Genomic DNA, 18604 nt, shown 5'->3' with positions numbered 1-18604 from the left:
AATGTGAGCTACAATCATCATGAGCACAGTGGTTATGATAGTTTTGTCTTAATAAGAGTGATCTCATCGTGGACATCATTTACATGGGGTAAATAATTCCCAACACATGCAGACTATAAAGACGTTGGGAGCTTGTTATAGGCTGATGTCATGGGAAGAGCCCAGTCTCTTCAGCAGGGACTCATCAGTTTATAGAGGTCTCTAAAAGATGTCTGACTTTGAAGTAAGAAGAAAAATCAGAATGGAAAAAGCTGGTGTAAGTTCTTAAGTCTCTGTGGGCTTTGACCATTATTATCAATAGAATCTTTCAGTTGCTTATGATTGCAAAATAAAAGAGACTGTAGGCCAAATTAATAAGAAAACCTGCTTTTCTTTTAGTTTTGTTTGTGAAAACAACCCATAATTTATAAACTTAGTCTTTCAAACAAAACAGCAGCAGGAGTTTTCTTTCCAGAATTCTGGCACATTTGCTGAAGCTCAAAATCACTCTTTTTTTGTTCTTTTTATTCTTTTTTTACTTTCTTATCATAATTTACATAGTGTGAAGTGAGTGAGAAGGGCTACTGGTAGGATTTGGTTGCATAATTATACACCTGGTTTGCATTAATATAAATGAAGTTAAACTTAGTGGATAATCAGTTCTGACTGTAAACATCCCCTAATGCTTTTTAATGTTGTCATTGGACCATTTTTGAAAGGACGCCACTGCCTGGCTAGATCTAAACCCAAAGATTTTGTGAGACTTGGCTTATGTGGATTTATAACATGGCACTCAAAGCAAGGAAATGTTTTCTAATAGCACAGAATTGAAAACATGATCTCAGATATGAGAACTCAGCTTTCTGGAACATATCATCACTTGGAGTAGTATATGTGTCTCCATGAGTATTTTTTTGGTTAACTAAATAACCACATTTAAAGTCTAATCTTCCTTTTTCTAGAAAGACCTTTGTGAAGATTGATTAGTTGGTGACTGTTGTCTATTAGGTTATGGATAGCTATGCAGCCATAACTATAAATACTTCTACATAATGTCTTTTTATTTCACTAAGGAAAAAGCTGGCCCAAGAGCTCACTTTTCTTGTTTGATGTTTCTAGAACACTTCCCATTCCACCCTAAGTACACTAAGAAAAGTTTGTGTAGAAACTATTTCAGTCTCTGTTGAGCTGCAGCTACCACAAACTGCATTTAGCAGCATAAAAACTGGCCACACTGCCCAACACTTCAGTACAGGAAATGAAAATAAATGCCATGTTAATGTCAAGCTGGATGTGTTAGCTGGGAAGTCTGGCTCTTCCCTTTTAGAGATGTGGAACAAAAATACCCCAGTATATAAACCTTAAGCATCACTAGACTTCTATTTATACCTCTATAATTAGAACTCAAATTCATTGTCCCGTCCTAGCTGTTGGCAGAGGAGAGAACTGAGCTGGGAGAACCAGGCTAGAACAACAGTTCTGTCCAGGGAACATGGAGTGACTGGGAATCTGTGAAAAGTATAAAATGTAACTTTGGTACGCGTGAATTTCTAGAGTACGCTGCAGCGGGTTTAATGCCAGTACAGTATGTGTCTGTATGACCCCTTTTAAAAGAGACTGGGATTTTTGCTGTTTCCATCAGTGGGAATGGAATAAAGTTTTAATTTATTGTGGCCTTAACACACCTGATTTTGTGGTGGTGTGATCCTGGAACAAAGCAGAGAGAAAGAGGAATGTAAATGTAAAGAGGAGATGGATTTGATCTTGGTGGAGAGATAACTAGCTATGGGTGTTGTTTGTAGTAGTCAGCCACATGTTATGCTTTGTGTGATGTACTGTCTCTGTCTCTTGAGCTGAGGTCACTTGAGGACAGACTGGAATTTTTTTACTTTAAGTGGTAGTGCAATCAGGCTCACTGCATTTACTGAATGAACTATCATCTAGTGTGCCTACATTAAAAACTATTTTGCAGGGTTAAGATCAATTACTTGTTTTTGCTTTGGATGCTTTGCATTCTTGCTCATGGTTGGGTTGGTGTTATGTGAGAAGGGAGGGTTGTGGGCTCATACTCATATACTCATGTAGCTGCAGACATACTTTACCCAAAAAGTAAAACGGTCCAAAACCTCAGATCAAAAGATGGAGACATTTTTTAAACCTCTAACAAAAGTAATAAATGGAAATAAGAATTAACTTTGTCAATTTTCACCCCTCCCTCAATAAATCACTAAAATCTTGGCTTTTATCTTAGATGGATAACACAATAGGCACTAGAGCACACCAACATTACGCAAATACTTCATGTGCTATCAATTATTTTGGAAGGAGTCATCATCTGAATTGTGAAATGCTTTGACCTTTTTTTTTAAATGAATAGTGTAGGAAGAGGAGAGTGTTAGTTAGGCTGACACATTGTTTCTCTTGTACTTCTGTGGGTATATTTCAAAGTGCTCAGAAGAACACAGCAGTGAATAGGGTCCCTGCCTCCATATCCAGCCCCTCCTGACCTGTGGAGCCAGAGATGACCCTGGTACATGAGAAAGGGATAGGAGTGAAGTGAGCAATAAAATTTAGTGTGCTGCTAAAAAGCATTTGGATGTTATGAAATCAAGAGAATACATTCAATGGGGATGCAGCTGTGCAACCCTGACAGTTGATGACTTTCAGTCTTCAGCTAGTAGGAAGGTGGATGCCCCTGATGGAGTTAGGATGCAGAGCAGGCCCATGTGCCTGGAGTGTGTTCTCATGGAAAGGATTCTCCTAACAGACTTCTAAAACGAAAAGATGGCCAAAATGAATATACATCTGTAGGGTGTGATGAAATAACAACAATGAGTTTCATTAGAAATTTTCAGAGATATTCTGGATTTCAGATTTGATGTACCTACTGATTTAAAGTGATTAACTTTGAATACTCATCTTTGCCAAGGCTGACATTCTCCATTATAGTTAACACTGCTAGCCATGTACATTTTTTTCCTTTATTTTTCTGAAAACCATCTCATTTTTAGGCATTAGCACAGATTGATTCCATCAACATTCCCCCAATTATTATGAGCTTCAGAATATGTTTTGCCCAGAAAGCAGTAAGTCCTGTACTGTTCTCTCAGTTGGCTATGCTTGATTTCTTCTTAGGTTGTTTTCCATAAATGGGTGTCAATGCTTTAATCCAGCTGGGTAGGTGAAAGCTGAATTAAATTGGGTATTTTTTAGTCTGAATCTTGCATATCTCAGTATTGATTTCACAGCAGGCAGTCATGCACTGCACCCAGCTGGGCACATGGCATCAGACCTTGAGGTGCCAGCAGCCACCTGCAAACAGGGAGCTGAAACCAAACACCTTGAACAAACAGCACCCTAGGCAAACCATCTTATTTTATTATCAACTTCAGAGTTTATTAATTTATCAAACCAGGTCAAAGTGATACAACAAGTACATAAATAAGTACTGTAACAGACATACATCTCATGAAGAGAATGCAAAACATGACACTGTGTATTTTGTTTTCTTTAGTGACCAGAAACCGGAAAAACGCAACACTGAATTTTACTAAATGATGCTTATGATTGTTTTTGCTTTTCTTAAGAAGTGTTTATTATAAAATAAATACACAATCTGGATTCCACCAGTCCTGTCACAAATCCAAAAAAGCAGGTTGCCATCCTTATAAAAAAATTACAAACACTGTACACTTTCCACTTAGTCTTTTGCCACCAGCTACTGCTACAAACAGACAATGCCTGTTAGGTGAGAAATCAACTGCTGGTCTTCTCACCAGAACACTACAATTCCTCAGAACCTCTTCCTAAAGATTTATAATAAAATTTTACAGTCCTGCAGCACATTTCAACCCAGTAGTTGCCATGTGCAATCAGTGCTTCTCATGCCAAACTGCTTCTTCTACAGTTACACTGCAGCTCTGGTGCAGTGAGGTCTTAGGGCCTGTATTTAGATATGCCACACCCCTTTCCAACACCAGGACAGGATTTATGGAAGTATCAGTCCCCTGGAAAGGTGGCAGGACAGTTCACTTAGTTCTCCTTTTCATGAACAGTGATAGAGGATTTCTCTTAGCCAGGTGTTCCTGCATTTCAACTTGCTGCACTTTCAAATGGCCTGTATGCCCAAATCTCATCTGCTCTCTGTCCAGCCCTAGGGGCAGCAGGGTGGTCCTGACATCACCCTGGATATTTTCTCCTAATTCCCTTCAGCCTTTCCTTCAGCTTCATGTCTGTTCTCCTCACTTGCTCCTCTTTGTTGAGAAGCTCTGCATCCCACTCACACACACAGCATGGCCAGGCCCTGGGTGCCATGGAGAAGCCTGGTCCTGAGGCCTGCACTGCTGATGGAGGCTGCCAGGGTCTGCTGCCTCAGCCAAGGATCCCCTCACCATGGTGAAGCTCTGCCTGAATGGGCTTTTGGCATTCAGCACCAACCTCTCCCACAATTTCATCCCTTTAGGAATGTGGACACCCTTGAGTGCTGTCACTGGCAGAATGACAAACCTCAAAATCCTTCCTGTCACTGTTGATTTCACTCCCTGTGAAGCTCCAGCCCCTGGCTCAGGCCATTTCCATAAAGCTTTGTTTCCTAGCTTGTGTTTGAACAGCACTATTCCTGTGCTTGTGGAGTAGAAAATGGGAGCAAAAGCAGGCAGAGTCACTTGCATCTTGGGATTTAATCCAATATTGCAGCCACAGGGCAGTGCAGGATATTGGTGAAAATAGTTTTCAAATTATTATAATTACTCTGCAGATGAAAGTCACTTCTCTTAAACACACTGTAGATATGCTAAACTAAATTTAACAGAATCTCTCAGATTTGAGAAGATAACAGTTGTCACAACAAGCAGATGCTTGTTGTGCTCTACAAGACTATAGCTGGTTTTGTTTGTCATGGGAGAGAACTATTCTTGACACATGAGAATTGAGACGTCACCCTCAGAAAAATGAAGATTATGTTTGCAACAACTCAGAACAAATAAATTAAGTTCTGTCACAACTTTTAAGGCATTATTAATCATGTGTTTTAATGGTTTAGGTGTTTTGAAAATACTGCAAGTACTTCACCACCTTCTGCCACATCTCTTTAGAAGGTGGTTTACCAGCCAAGAGCATGTGTAAATAGGGCCCAGAAGAATGAAGTTATTAGGGTTATTTTAGGGAGCTAACACTTTTAGAGAAGCGGGTGGAAGAAACAGTGAAAACCACTTGAAAGCCAACATTTGCTCCAATTGCTACAAAAATATATTGATTGCCACTAACACCTGCTGTTCAGTTTATGGACTTTGTTTGCTCAACTACAAGACATCATTCCAAAGGCAGGCTGCTAAGGAGTCTGTTAGTTTAAATCTGGTTTTTATGTCTCCAATGTGAACATTGTATCACTCCTATTTTTCCTCCACTACTACAAGAAATCCATGAGTAATTTCAACACCAGAAATGGTATAAATTCAGGAGAATTATACCATATCAGGACAGGATATGGTATATCAGGACAGGATATAATGCTCTCCATAGCTTCTGCACATTTATTAGGCGTCCTTCTTTTCATTAGTTTGAATAACTTGCCAAATAATAATAGTAAAAATGTTTTGGTTTCTCTTTTTAACTTGTAAAGAAATGCAACTCTAGGAAAGCACAGTCTTTCTTTCTCCTTCCCCCACCAGTAACACAGAGCCTTCTAGTCTTTTGGAGGAGATATTTGAACAGTTGACACAGACCACTACACATAAAGCAGCAAATTTGCTGTGCATGATGTGAATAATTACTGCATTATAGTTTTAGGGTTTAGGGCAACTGCTGACTTAAGCAAAATAAGCCTGCAGTCCAGCTGCAGATCCAAGTTTTCAGAAGTTTTCTTGTGTTTTTCCCTCCAGTGCTGTCTCCTTTAACAGTGACCCTTTTCAGACTTTTCAAGGTACAAAACCTTTACCAAATCCTCAAGCTCAGTCCTGCACACTCTGCTTTCACACATTTGGCTGATCTGAGCTTCTCCCTCGCTAAATATTTTCCATTGGCCTGAAAACAAAAACACAAAGGAGACAGATATTGACTTAGAAAAGGGCACAGGGACTTAGAAGACATTTACAAGCACTCTGCAAACCAACTGATTCACAATGGTCAAAGAGGGAATGTCCAATCCTCCCATGGAAAATATTCGAAGCATCTTACAACCATGTAACATATTCCATGCAAAATAACTTTGTTAAAAAAACAAATATGGATCAGAATATTACTATTTTCTTTAATTAAGTAGTCCTGTAAGTTGGCTCTATTTATTCAACCATTTCATGACACTAGATACCCTGGTAAACCAAAGTATTTAAAAGCTGGGAAGCAACACAGCTAAATGTTTCATGTGCTCTGAACTCCTCCTACCTGTGCCTAATACAAAGTGTGATGGAAAATAGTATTTCTACACATTAATGATAGTGGTAACAGAAATGCATGCTGTCCTGGTAACTAGAATACTACTGGCTACTAGAATACCTTGCAGATAACAATGACAAGCTTATGGAAGGCTGACAGCAAAAAATAGGGAATTTTTTATATGAAAGCATATCTGTATCTCAAGAGGTCTGTAACAATTAAGAATATATTATTTCTGGGGAAAAGACTTTTTAACTAGGGAAAAAGTTATAGAAAAAAAATTCAAGTTGTAATATGAAGTGCATGTAGAACCCCTTTAAAAATATCTGATTTTTTTCCCTCCTAAATTACTTTCTAAAACACTGGGGTAACTTGACATGTTACATAAATAAATCCAAATTCTGCAGCTGTGCTGACATTAGTCATATTTCAGACTTACCCTAGCATGGGCAGAAAAGATCCTATATTGTACTTTATCAAAACACAAGAGACTAAGACAGCAAGTACATGAACTACTGTTATATGTATCTATATTTTAAATTGCTGTACTTCAATTACTTAAATCTCAACTTATCAAATGCTGTGATCATATACTAGAGGAAAATTCAGTACATCCCTTTGACTGGGATGAGTAACAGAGAATGTTTTTCATGGCTATGATTATATGGAGAGTAGAAACCTCAGTAGGTCAGAATTTTACTTACTAAGGGTTGTCCTTGTTATCAACTTGAAGTAAGGAAGTCCTTCAAATTCTCTCTTGGACAATTTTTCAACATAGAAATGATGCAGAATTCCTTCAGCAAAGAAATGAGAAGTGCATGTTACTGGAATGTGCCCATTGTTCTAAACCTGGAGTGCTGTCCTGCCTTTTTATAAAATTTTCAGTCTATTCTTTTTTAAATTCTGTTTCTCCATCCCTCTGTTTTTTTGCTATTCCCCTGTAAAACTATTCTCCTGTGAAACTGGGATTGCAGTGAGTTTGTGAGGGGTGTGAGAATTAGCCAATTCTTTTCCAAAACATCGAATCCTTCCTAATTATGAGTAAATGCAAGATTACAACAGAAGCCAAAAGTCCCAGTGTCTTGGAGAAAAACAGCATAATTCTGCAGTCAGATACCATTTTGAGCCAGCAGGCAACATGACTGTCAAATCATTATTAGGCTTTGTGGCTTTTTAACACACAAGGTAGTTGTGAAGCACCCAGTGTTTTGTGATTTCTTTTCTGCTCCCACTTTGGCCTTGGTTTTTTCCTTTAAAGCATCTAGAGATGCATCATTTCCATGCAAAAGGGTGCACTGTGTGAGGGTTCCCCATGAGGATCATATGCTTTTTGCTTCAAGTAGATAGGGATGATTTTTATGAAGCTGGAGATAATTTTTATTACACTGAAAGTTCATGATTTGCAGTAGTGCTTGGGCTTCTGAATCTTCTCTATTTTGTTCTAATTTTACCAGTTAGTCTAGTAAAATATATTGTTTCCATCCTTAACACATTTTTGGCCATATTCTATATGCACCATCATGGGTGTATCATCACATGGCAGACAGGGCAGACCAATTTCAATGGAAAGCTTTTTGGTCCATCCTAAGTAAGAGCCTCCAGGTACTTGTTTCAAACCCTACTACCCATTTATCTGCAATAAAATACACAAAGTAATACTGAAAACCTGTTTGTCATTGTGCTTTTGCTCCCAATGAAGGGTAGGAGTTAGCAGAACTACAGCTTTGTGTTTCTAATCAGTTTTGTACAGAAATATTTGAGTATGTTGGAAGTTGTGTAATAGTGATATCCTAAAGAGCCAAAAGAACAGCAAAATGCTTAAAATCTGTAAACTGTCCTGGGATTTTAATGGAAGATGATACACTGTTTAAAAAAAGAACTTTCTCAACTCACCTTTTTTAATTGTCCACACATGTATTTCTATTTGAGGTGGCTTTTCAATCTCTATTGCAATTTTCCTGATGGTTTCTCCTTCCTCTGTGAAAATGGATTCATAGACAGGAAATGTCTCTTTCCCACAGAAGTAATCTTTGTTGTCAAAGGTTTGGCTTGGCACATCTTCTGTTTAAAAAACAAAAAGGACAGAGCACATACTACAGCTATAATCAAGTCCTCCAGAATTTACTTGGCATCAATAGCCATGAATGGTTAGTTTGAAAGTAGAATGTTCATTTGTATGACCACACAAATCCATCTCCAGCTGTTAACACAGACACTTAACAGTGTTCTGCCACGTTCTGGTAGCCTGTCCATGGTGGTAAGACAGTATTTATACTTGTAATCCAGTTTCCTAAGGGAATGAGCTGTGTACAACAATGTGGTCTGAGAGACTCCTCACAAGTCTTGAACCTGTTGTCTACTTTTCAAGCATATTTTGAAATTATGTTAGAAATCTCAGGGTAGTAAAAGAACTAAATGAAAATTGGTGGTTGATTAGAGTGAAGAGACCCAAATTAATGTTTTGCTGAGGAAAAGAATCTATGAGGTTTGCATTTTGCTTGGCAGCAGCCATATGGCCAGTGCAAGCCTGAGCCAGCCACAGCACACATTATCCCTTGCCCACCTGGTAAAGTTGTAGAGACTGAGTAGAAATTGTAATTATTCTGTTTGCGATTGAAAGTTGGGCAGGAATATAAGAGAGATGATGCAACTTAGAGGCTCAGACCACTTTTTGTGGAAACACCTAACAATTAATACATCTCCATAGGTACAAGACAGACTGTAGGAAAAGGTTCAGGTTTCTTAAAAATGGGTACATAGGATCTCAAAAAACAAGGCAGTAACCTCCTTTTTGCCATGAATTTTTCTATTGAAGCCTGCTATCCAGGCTTTGTTGGCTGTTCTTCCAATGAAATCTGTGGATCTCTGCTTCACAAGTATCCAAAAGACCCAGATACACACCTCCTGGCTGCCTACTGCCACTGCATCGTGGTTTTTTCCCAGTAAGCAAGACTAGCAGGAGAAGATGGGAAGTGTGCATTCTACAAATGTTTCTAAAGTGGCTGAGCAGCTCATTCCCTCAGAGCATTCTTGCCCAGTGCATCACCAAACAAACACAGAAATGGGTACATAAGGGAACTGTTTAAAGGCACATAAGGAAGCTGGTCAGTCCTTTACCATTTCTATTACATGAAGCATGGCTTTTCATTTGGCAAAACCATCAGCAGAATCCTTTTAGGAGATTTTTCACTAGCTGTAAGCATTTATTTTAGTAATGTCTACATGAGTTTTATCATTAGTGCAGCATAGACACAATACTAAAGCTGTGATAAGTTAGTATTTATTTTAAGGATTAAGTTATGTAACTGACACCAATCAGAGTTATGAATCCTTCTGGTACATTTTAAAAAGCAGAAAGGATGTTATCTCCATGTGGATTTTAGAAGCTGGAAAATATTTGAAGGTTCTGTTGGCACTGTAGTGGGGGAAGGATGGGAGTCTTTTGGCAGTAATGATCTTTCTGTATACATTTCTGTAATACTCTCTTTGGAAATGAGCATCAGGAAGTTGTGTTAACAGCAGAGAGAAAGGCAGTGACTGCTAAGGACATGTGCCAGCAGCATGTCCCCTGTGTGAGGAGCAGCAGCAAGAGGAGAGGTGGCCAGGCAGCTCTGCCTGTCTCACACTGAGGCCCCTGCACACACACTGGAACATGGCACAGCTGCTGCTGCTGTTCACATCAGAGCTTGTGGTCAGGAGGCTTGAGCCAAGCCCTTTAACATGCACAGCAAAAAGGTGGTCTGTGATCAACTTTGTTTTACCTGGACAGACTTTACAGCATTTTCCTTCTACTTTCTGAGGGTATTTGCAGGGATATTGTTCTGGACAGTGAATTTTCTTACATTCTTGTTTGGTGATGTTGCAGGTGCACAACACACACTCTACGACTCCAAAGGCCCGGAGATTGGGATGCCAAGATTCACCATGTGAGTATGTTTTGCCATTTGAAACACAAACTACAGAAGAAAAGAGAAAGAAAAAGTTCAAGTGGAAAAGGTACGTTCACTTCCTACCTGTCTATAAATATTCATTTAATTCACGCTCATTTTTTAAAGTAGTCTTTCTATACATCATCTGTTAGCATCTCAGGTCTATTTCTCTGCTTTTTAATTTTAACTTGTAGTTCCTTTATTTAAAATGAGTCTGAGCCCGTGGTCACCCTCTTCTGAGCAGTTTTTCCTTGATGCCAACTCTGCTGAAGTCCATTAAGTTTTGAGGAAAACAGTGAAAGTCAAGTGTCTGACTAGCTCCCTCCACCCCAGTTCATGCATTTCAGTTATGCATTAACCAGCTTAGAAAACTCACTTCTTCCCCTTATATTCTCAGTCCACACACAGGACACAGCCTGCTACAGTGGCTTTGGCTGCATTTGAATTGAATTTGGAGACAATAGGTTCATGTCATTTGAGTCATCTGCACAGCTCCAGCCATTTGCTGAACACAGCCTTTGCAGTGAGAGCAATGCTATCAGCTGGCTGGATTAGTGATACCTGGGCCTTTTATTGCTTGTACATGAGAATTCTGCTATGTAGCACACAGAAAAAAAACACAGAATACTTGCAAAATGGAGTTTAATTCCTTTGTGGAAATATGTATGTCGATAGGTATATAAATTCATTTGGCTTTTGGAATCACAAGAAAACTTGAAAAGATTCATTAGGGACTGAAATTTCATTCCAAAAGCTTCTAAGAACTTCAGAATATTTATTCATCAGAGCCCCTGGGATTCAGAGAAATACAGCTGACACAAAGAGAGTGGAAAAATCCATGCTGGTAGAAGCCACTTTGGGTCACCCAGCAGTTGATGGGAATTAAATCACTTTACACCATGTTTCCATTTGTCCTATAAATCCTACTTCTTTCTTTTTAAATATTTTATAAACACAAAGAAAAATGCAAACTAATCCTAACAAGGTGAAAGAAAGGGCACTGCCTGATTTCTAAAAGCAACAAAAGTGAGCTGGGATATGTTGTAAATATTTCCAATTCTTCTAATATGCCATCATTTTTATTAATGTTTTTTATTTGTAAAATATGTTCCTATTTTGCCCGTAACTTTCAAAAGCAATTTAAATTTTATCTGTAATCTGAAATTTATATCTAACTGGTAACAGATGTAACCAACTGGTTTATATATTTTAGTGAGTTACTGAGATTTATGGGGAGTGTTTTTTGCAATGTCTTTCATGAGCTTATGCTATCATTTTGTTGGTAATTTGCTACTTTTTAACTATTTTTTAAGACATGGGATTTTTTTAGAGATAGGAAACAGTTTTGTTTCTCAAATAAAAGTGAAGTTTTATCTGTGAACTAAGAACATGGGAGGAAGAACTAGAAATGAAAAAACTGGTAAGTACTCAGCTGCTCAGCAGGCTTCTTACATGCTTAATAGCATACTGTTGCTAATTTGTATGCTTCCATGGACTTCTTTTCCCCCAGCCAGAGTTCTCCAGATCCTTTATGGACATAAATACTTCTGAGCTGTCCCTGACAGATGAAGGGATAATACATGACATTGTATGGATACGTACTCTCTGTCTTTTAAGGGGTTTTTGACACAGAACAATTAAATAAATACTCTGAGGCAGGAGATGAAGACTCTAGTAGAAGCCAAATACTGGCAAATAACTTCTAGTTCTCCTGTTTTTAGTGCTCTTCATGCTCAGAATGAGAAATCTGTATCCTCACAACCACACAGTATTTGCATGTCAGAAGAACTGTGAGTTTTTTCTTGAACTTGTTGAAATGTGTCTCAAGGGACATGTGCATTAATTACTAAAACACTTGTTAATTGCACAGGAACAAAAGAAAACACATGGTCAGCATTCCTGTTTCCATCATGGGGATCTCTCAGACACTCTCCAGGCAGTGAGTGTCTGAAGTTAGACTGCATCCAGAAATATGCTGCTCGTCTGTATGTCCTTTATTTGCTGAAACAAGTCAGTTAGAAACTGCTTTGATGATATCTTCATGTGCAAATTACATGTCAAAGACATTGCACTGTGTGGAGATTCCTGCTCCTAGATTCACCATAAAACACTGGCATGATCTGAATGCTTTTTCATGCTTGTTCAGGTGGATAATAAAGATCCTATAGCCAACATTCCTTCTGTTAGTTAATACCTTAAAAGATTAGTTGGCCCTAATACAAGGGATTTTAACTCTTTGTGGTAGTTTCTAACTATGCTGACTGGTATTTATGGATAGATGCTCTTCTGAGCATGTGTTTTTACAGCTATTTCTTTTATAGCTTCCTAGGCCTGTTCCTGCAGACCTCTGTTCACAGAGGTACACCCCCTGTGGGAACTGAGCATTCCAACCTTTTTAGTGTACAAAACCTGCTGTCCCACTTACTGGTGAACTGGTATTTTCCCTTTATTTTTGTCTTTCCTCTAGTGCATGAGGAGCATGAATCGAATATGGTTTGCCACACGGGCTTAGAATTCTGCTGTCCCCAAAATGTAGCATGTCCTATATTCTATTAGAAGGAGGCACTAAAAGATTCTTTCAGTGAGAATCATTACATTGGTTAAATTTGCCTCTCTACAGCTTGGGCATCCAGTACAGGCTAATTGCCTACTCTGCCTCTTGTGTTGGTCACAGGGGAGGGAAATATCCCTTGTATCCCACTGTCTCAGGAAACTTGTTTAAGGTGGGGGAAGACATGAGACTGTCTTTCGTGAGAATAATTTGCTAAGTCTTGGAGGCCTGATACTGTGGCAAAGCTTTATGGTCTGAGATTTGCAGGACAGTTGAAATATAAGCTGTTTGCAGCTGTAAAAGTTACAAAATTGGGGAGAGTGTAAAGAAAATAGTCACAAACAATTTCTTCCAGGACAAGTCACTGTGTGAACAAGTTAGTGAATCTAAAGGCATTGTGGTGTCCTTTGTGACACAAAGCACTGACTTCCCTGGCAGCCAGCACATGAAATCTCAGAATTATGGGGCACAATCCTACAAAGTAACTCAGAGAGCAACACTACTTTTGCAGAGCGAAATGCAATGTTGTACATATAGGCAGACCTGATCTCAGTCAGGAAGGAATTTCATATCCTCCATAGCATATTGCTTTTTCCTCCCTCATTTGCATCAGATTTCTCAATATCAGTGTGAATTTTCAAGATCCTGCTGTATATTTTGAGAGGTCTTTTTGAGCTCTAGGGGCTGATCCTGACCCAGAGCAATCCTGGCAGAAGTGCCCGTCCTTACCTCGGCCGTGCCGGTGCTTGTTGTTGATGACGATCTGGACGATGGTTCCCGAGGCCTGCTGGGGGTCGGGCAGGACCCCGCGGTTGCTCCTGGCACTGGGGAATCGGGGCACGTTCACTGCCTGCCTGCCTGAGCTGCCTGCCAGCTCGTAATGGGAGCGGGGGTAGGAGTGCCTCTGGGGACAGAGAGAGAGAGGAGAGTCAATGTCTCATCGCAATGAACAAGGGGCAGGAGTAGGGAACGAGTACTGCTGGATGAAAGTAGGTGTAGTAGTGCATAGCATGTTTTCTAAAAACACTGCTTCTTTTCAGAGAATCATTTTCCTAAATGCCCATGAGCCTGAAGGTTTCATATTACAGCCCTTATTTTATAGACATGATTCTTCCCACTCACCCAAAGTTCATGTATTTAAGTAGTACACCTAATGCTTAAAAGCCCTACAGATTCTCTCCAAATGTTATAAAAATCATCTCTTGAGCAGTAAGTTGTTAATGGATACTTTTATCACCAAAGACAGTGAAGCCCTATAGTAAATATATGTGTGTATGTGAACTGGAAGCAAGTATTTGCAATTATTATTTAAAAGCAATTCTTGCAGAGCAAACCAATGCTGTCAATTTTAATTCTCATAGAGCATATCCAGAAAAAAACAAATCCAGAGACTTCAGGAGCTCTTGCTCTAATTCAGCATTATTCATGAATTCAGGCTGAGTGAAAGAAACTTGTTTTGGGCTAGATTCACAGAACCCAGAATGAAGCAGTAGATATTCAGACCCTTTATCATCCTTTTCTGCTTTTTCCCCAATGTACTGCCATGCCCAGCACAGCAAGAAAGTCTGTCTTTAAACTGTAGGTGCCACTTACAGCTTCCCTGTTGGCTGGCTGCCGGAATATGTCTCCATCAGAATGTTCCCATGATAATTCTCCATCTCCTGTACATGAAGCAGAACAGTATCCATTAGAGGAGTAACTGTGCGACACCTTGGAGATACAGAGGGGAAAAGTCTCACCTCGCTTTACAGCTGTATTAGGTTCTAGTGAGTAGCAAGGAATGAATATGAAAATCAGCATATTTTGATAGCAATATACTTGGCCGTGCAGGGAGCAGAAACTGACTCACAGTTTCCTCCCTGTGAGCTGTGCTGGATCTTTGCAAATATTTTGTTTAGGTTTGCGTGTCATAGAAAACAGAGCAGTGAGATAAAAGAGCTTCTGCCATATTGAAAAGGACAAGGTAGATTATGAGATAAATGATCATTTTACCATTTTTAAATAAGAGCAGTAGACAGGAGACTACATTTAAAAAGCCCTGGATCTGCAGACAGTGGGTCGCCTCTAGTGCATAATCTGATGTAATCTCAGCCCTGCTATGGAAATGCTAATGAACTGGTTTCTCATTAGTGACTGTGAATGATGATTGATTTCTCCAGTGTAAGGCTGGTTTACTGCACAGCTATGTTTGATACTTTGAAAGTCAGATCGATTTTTGTAACTGGAAGAGGCTGGTTTCAGATACAGCTCAAATAACTACCTGGTAACTGACATCAGACAATTAACAAGGATTTTCTTTAATTAACTGTCAGTGTATTACAATTAAAACAGTATATCACTGTATTTCTTCCTGGGAACAGAACTATCACTTTGCTTGTTTGAGATTAGGTGGCTTCACAAGCAGCTTGTCTGGCAAAAAGTTTCAAGATTTGTAAAGATGCTGCGGAATAACATGGCAAAGAATGAGGAACAATCTCTGTGCAAGGAGAACTGCAGAGAGATCCTCATCCTTGTTCTGAGGTGATGTGTTAATGCAGCACAGAGCACTGCCCTCCTGAGAGATCAGCTCAGCTCCTCCATGGTGCCACACATGAGTTAATTACCTCTGCATGGTCCCCAGAGGAAGCAGCTTTGTCACCCTGCTGCACTGACAGGACTACAGACTTCTGTGCAAGACTCATTCCTTCAAACTGCACACAGCTCTCTTTGCATCCTGCTGCTTTATTAGCACTGATGCACTCTCAAGCACCTTCCTGCTGGCTCAGCCCTCCACTGCTCAGAGCTTTTGGTTCAGTTTGTGCACTCAGCCAACTCCTCAGGTCAGGTGCTGTGGGACTATGCTGGTTTGTGTTTCACAGCTCTTGCACCATAGGGAAAGGTATACAACTAACTAGATAATACTCCTTATTTTTACCATGCAATAGCACTGAGTTCAAACAAGCAGAATATCAAAAGAATGAAGCAGCACAAAGGTGCAAGCAGGGGAAATTTTCAAAGCATCCTGGCATCATTGATATTTTGAGTGGCACTTCTGAAAATCACAGGTACCTGAAGTGCTTATCTGCAGCTTTGAGAACAGGCCATAGATGCTTAGATACCCTGAAAGTGGTGGTTCAAGTGCCATAATACTAATAGTGAGATAAAATACATTTAGAAATTCTGACATTTGGGGCTTTTAGACAGACAGTTAGGTTTAGACATTCAGAGAGGCTGGGAAGGGCCCTAGAATGAAGTGTCCACAAGATCTAAATTGCAATTGCTAGTAAAATACTGAAGTCACCTGAGTATTGTCTGACACCTAATTTAAATTCAAATAATTGCCCTTGCCTCTGAATTTAAATTCTCTTGTCTTGCACAACTTGAGTAGGTCTGCTAACTTGTCAAATAGAATCTCATCTTTTTATTACAAAGCTTCTCTAGCCATAGTAATGGCAGCTACTTCAATACATCATTTGAAGCCTTGATTTACCTCATTAGGGGGATGCAACTTTATCATCAGAGCATTCTCACCTTGTTTCAATTTAGGAAAACAAAGGTAGCAATGTTACCTTGCTGGCACTCACAGAGTAATTTCCCAAAATGCATTGGATTGTAATTAAATGGGAAACTTGGAGAAAGTGTCCTGATTGACAGTGCTGGTGCACAGACAAGGCTCTGAAAGGGGAAGAGTAAGTTCAGAGCCTGTCCTTCTGTGACCGGGCTTGAACGTACCTCTGCAAACTGGACAGCAGGACTCTGGAACAGAAACTGGGAAAGAGCAAGTTAACTTGGGACAAGTCTTCAATCCACAGTACACATTTCCTTCCTGCCAGTAAAATACAAAAGGGAATTTAGAAGGAGTTGTTGATTGTCTGGTACTGTATATTCTTTTTTTTTTTTATGGACATGCTTAAATCTGTGTTTACATAAATGACACTCTATGCAAAAAGCAGAATATTAGATTAGAACAGTCTGTTCAGTACTTGGCCTATGCAATTATTAGTTCATGAAGAATATGATTATGATTTTATGAGAGGAAATAGAGAGCTGCCAGTAGTTGATACTGAAGAGCTGGTTGGATTGAGAGGGATGTTTTGGTTCAGACATGCTCTGAAGAGTCACTGGGTGACTGCTCAAATATACTGGATTTGCATTGTGACATCTCAGGAATGGCTCTGTGGCCCAGTGCCAGCTCAGTGCTGTCCCCTCCCAGCCTTGGGGCTCTTTACTTATCAGCTCAGTCTAAATGAAATCAGTCATTGGTTTAGTGCTATATTTTCCAGTTAGGTTGAAGAGAAATATTCTATATATGCTAAGCAGCAGTATTTTACCTGCTGCCTGTGCACTGTGAGCTCAGGTCACAGCAGATGCAGAGTATGCACTGTGCACTGTGTTTAAGAGGTCATCTGGCATTTATTTACCAGGTACTGCACACTCTCACCAGCTCTGAGCACTCTCATGAGTTCATCATTAATTCTCAATTCCCGGTCTTTGCTATGCATTGCTTATATTTCAGTGTCATATCTTCTAGAAGGGAGAACTGGAGCATAGACAGAGCAGGGATCTGTCAAATCATGTTACTTACTGAGCAGCTGCACTGGGCACACTGGTTTGCTTGCCTGTTTTGGAAAAGGCCCTCAGCCACAAACATTTCTCCATGGTGGTAGGTGGTGCCATTGTATTCACAGGATTTCCCGGTGATTTTGCTGCTTACTGAGAAAAGGGAGTCTTCTGGAAGCAAGGGGAAAGGAACATTTCATGCAAATGTTCTTGAAAATTCACAATGTCATAAAAACAGGGGAGGAAAACCTTCCCTTCTCCCTAATTTCTCTTTATTGTGGAAGGACAAGTTTTGTGATACTGCCAAGTACAAGTGATATGCTACTACCTTGCTGAACTCTGGTAAATGACACTTTGAGGTGACTGTCCCAGTTAATCCTAGGATGCTGACAACCAACTCCAAGGCCAGCACTAATGGCCCTGTCTCAGGTGTGCCACAGGGCATGGATCATTCCTTGCCATCTACAGGCACAAACCTTTAGGTAGAGGAGCAGCAGTAATGATGATGGGACTGCCAAGAGAGAGCCATGTACTATTTATTCCTAGTGGCTTTCACAATTCATTGCTGCTGCTGTTTTCAAAACGGGCAAAACTTGTCAAAGCAAATGCCAAAAGCTAGCCAAAAGTTGATTTTTCTCTGACATGCACTAATGCACTCTCATTTTAATGTCAGATGTACAGATGAGGGAACTTTGCAGAATTCGATGCATATGACAAAGTGCACAATATGGCAGCATCAATTCAACTCTGAAACCTCCTGCTTCAACTCAGGATCATATTGAGTTCTGCACCACATGGGTTAAATGTTTTTCTAAGCCATAAAGCTATCCATACCTTATGCTAAAACATCCCCTAGATTGTTTAGCTCTTAGCAGTTGATAAACTGTGCAAAGGGAGTACACTTTAACCATGAAATGTAAGTTACTTGATACTACTTGGGCAGTGAACCTGGCACTACGTATTTATATTCACATGAATTTAGCATCTCAGCATGGGAAAAGACATTTCAAACAAGGGCTCTGTGAAGTAACAGTGGAGTGTTTGTTCTCTGGAGCCCAAATCACAGCAGATTTCTAGGAATGCAGCTGAAATTTCAATCAGTGGGTTTGGGCTTTCATGTAAAAGAAACCTGAATATTCAGGTTTTCCTACAGTCCCTTTCATTACCTATCAGATAAACCTGGAGATATTTTTCTGTGAAACCATGACACCACAGAACGTACATTTTTCTGCTG

General features: G+C 39.7%; 2 protein-coding genes across 4 annotated transcripts in view; one reads left to right on the top strand and one right to left on the bottom strand.

The window, feature by feature from the left end:
• Window positions 1-3350: 3350 nt before the first annotated feature.
• Window positions 3351-18604, bottom strand: part of CHRDL1 (chordin like 1) — a 37452-nt gene continuing 22198 nt past the window's right edge. The window contains exons 5-12 of one of the 3 annotated variants that reach the window (XM_063170545.1): window positions 17396-17541; window positions 16543-16636; window positions 14425-14492; window positions 13561-13735; window positions 10113-10307; window positions 8245-8412; window positions 7056-7145; window positions 3351-6000 (exon numbers count right to left, since the gene is read on the bottom strand). In XM_063170545.1, coding sequence (XP_063026615.1) covers window positions 5870-6000; window positions 7056-7145; window positions 8245-8412; window positions 10113-10307; window positions 13561-13735; window positions 14425-14492; window positions 16543-16636; window positions 17396-17541 — 1067 coding nt within the window. In that variant the 3' untranslated portion in view covers window positions 3351-5869. The remainder of the gene's footprint in view (window positions 6001-7055; window positions 7146-8244; window positions 8413-10112; window positions 10308-13560; window positions 13736-14424; window positions 14493-16542; window positions 16637-17395; window positions 17542-18604) is intronic. The other 2 variants (XM_063170542.1, XM_063170543.1) reach the window with 2 other exon arrangements.
• The window catches only part of PAK3 (p21 (RAC1) activated kinase 3), a 174942-nt gene continuing 166578 nt past the window's right edge, over window positions 10241-18604 (top strand). The window contains exon 1 of the mRNA XM_063170537.1: window positions 10241-10347. The gene's annotated coding sequence lies outside the window, so the exon portion shown is untranslated. The remainder of the gene's footprint in view (window positions 10348-18604) is intronic.

The sequence above is a fragment of the Melospiza melodia genome, chromosome 16 (genome assembly GCF_035770615.1).
Source record: "Melospiza melodia melodia isolate bMelMel2 chromosome 16, bMelMel2.pri, whole genome shotgun sequence".
Lineage (NCBI taxonomy): Eukaryota > Metazoa > Chordata > Aves > Passeriformes > Passerellidae > Melospiza > Melospiza melodia.
Note: the sequence above shows the minus strand (reverse complement) of the source record. Positions and strands in the feature narration are given on the sequence as shown.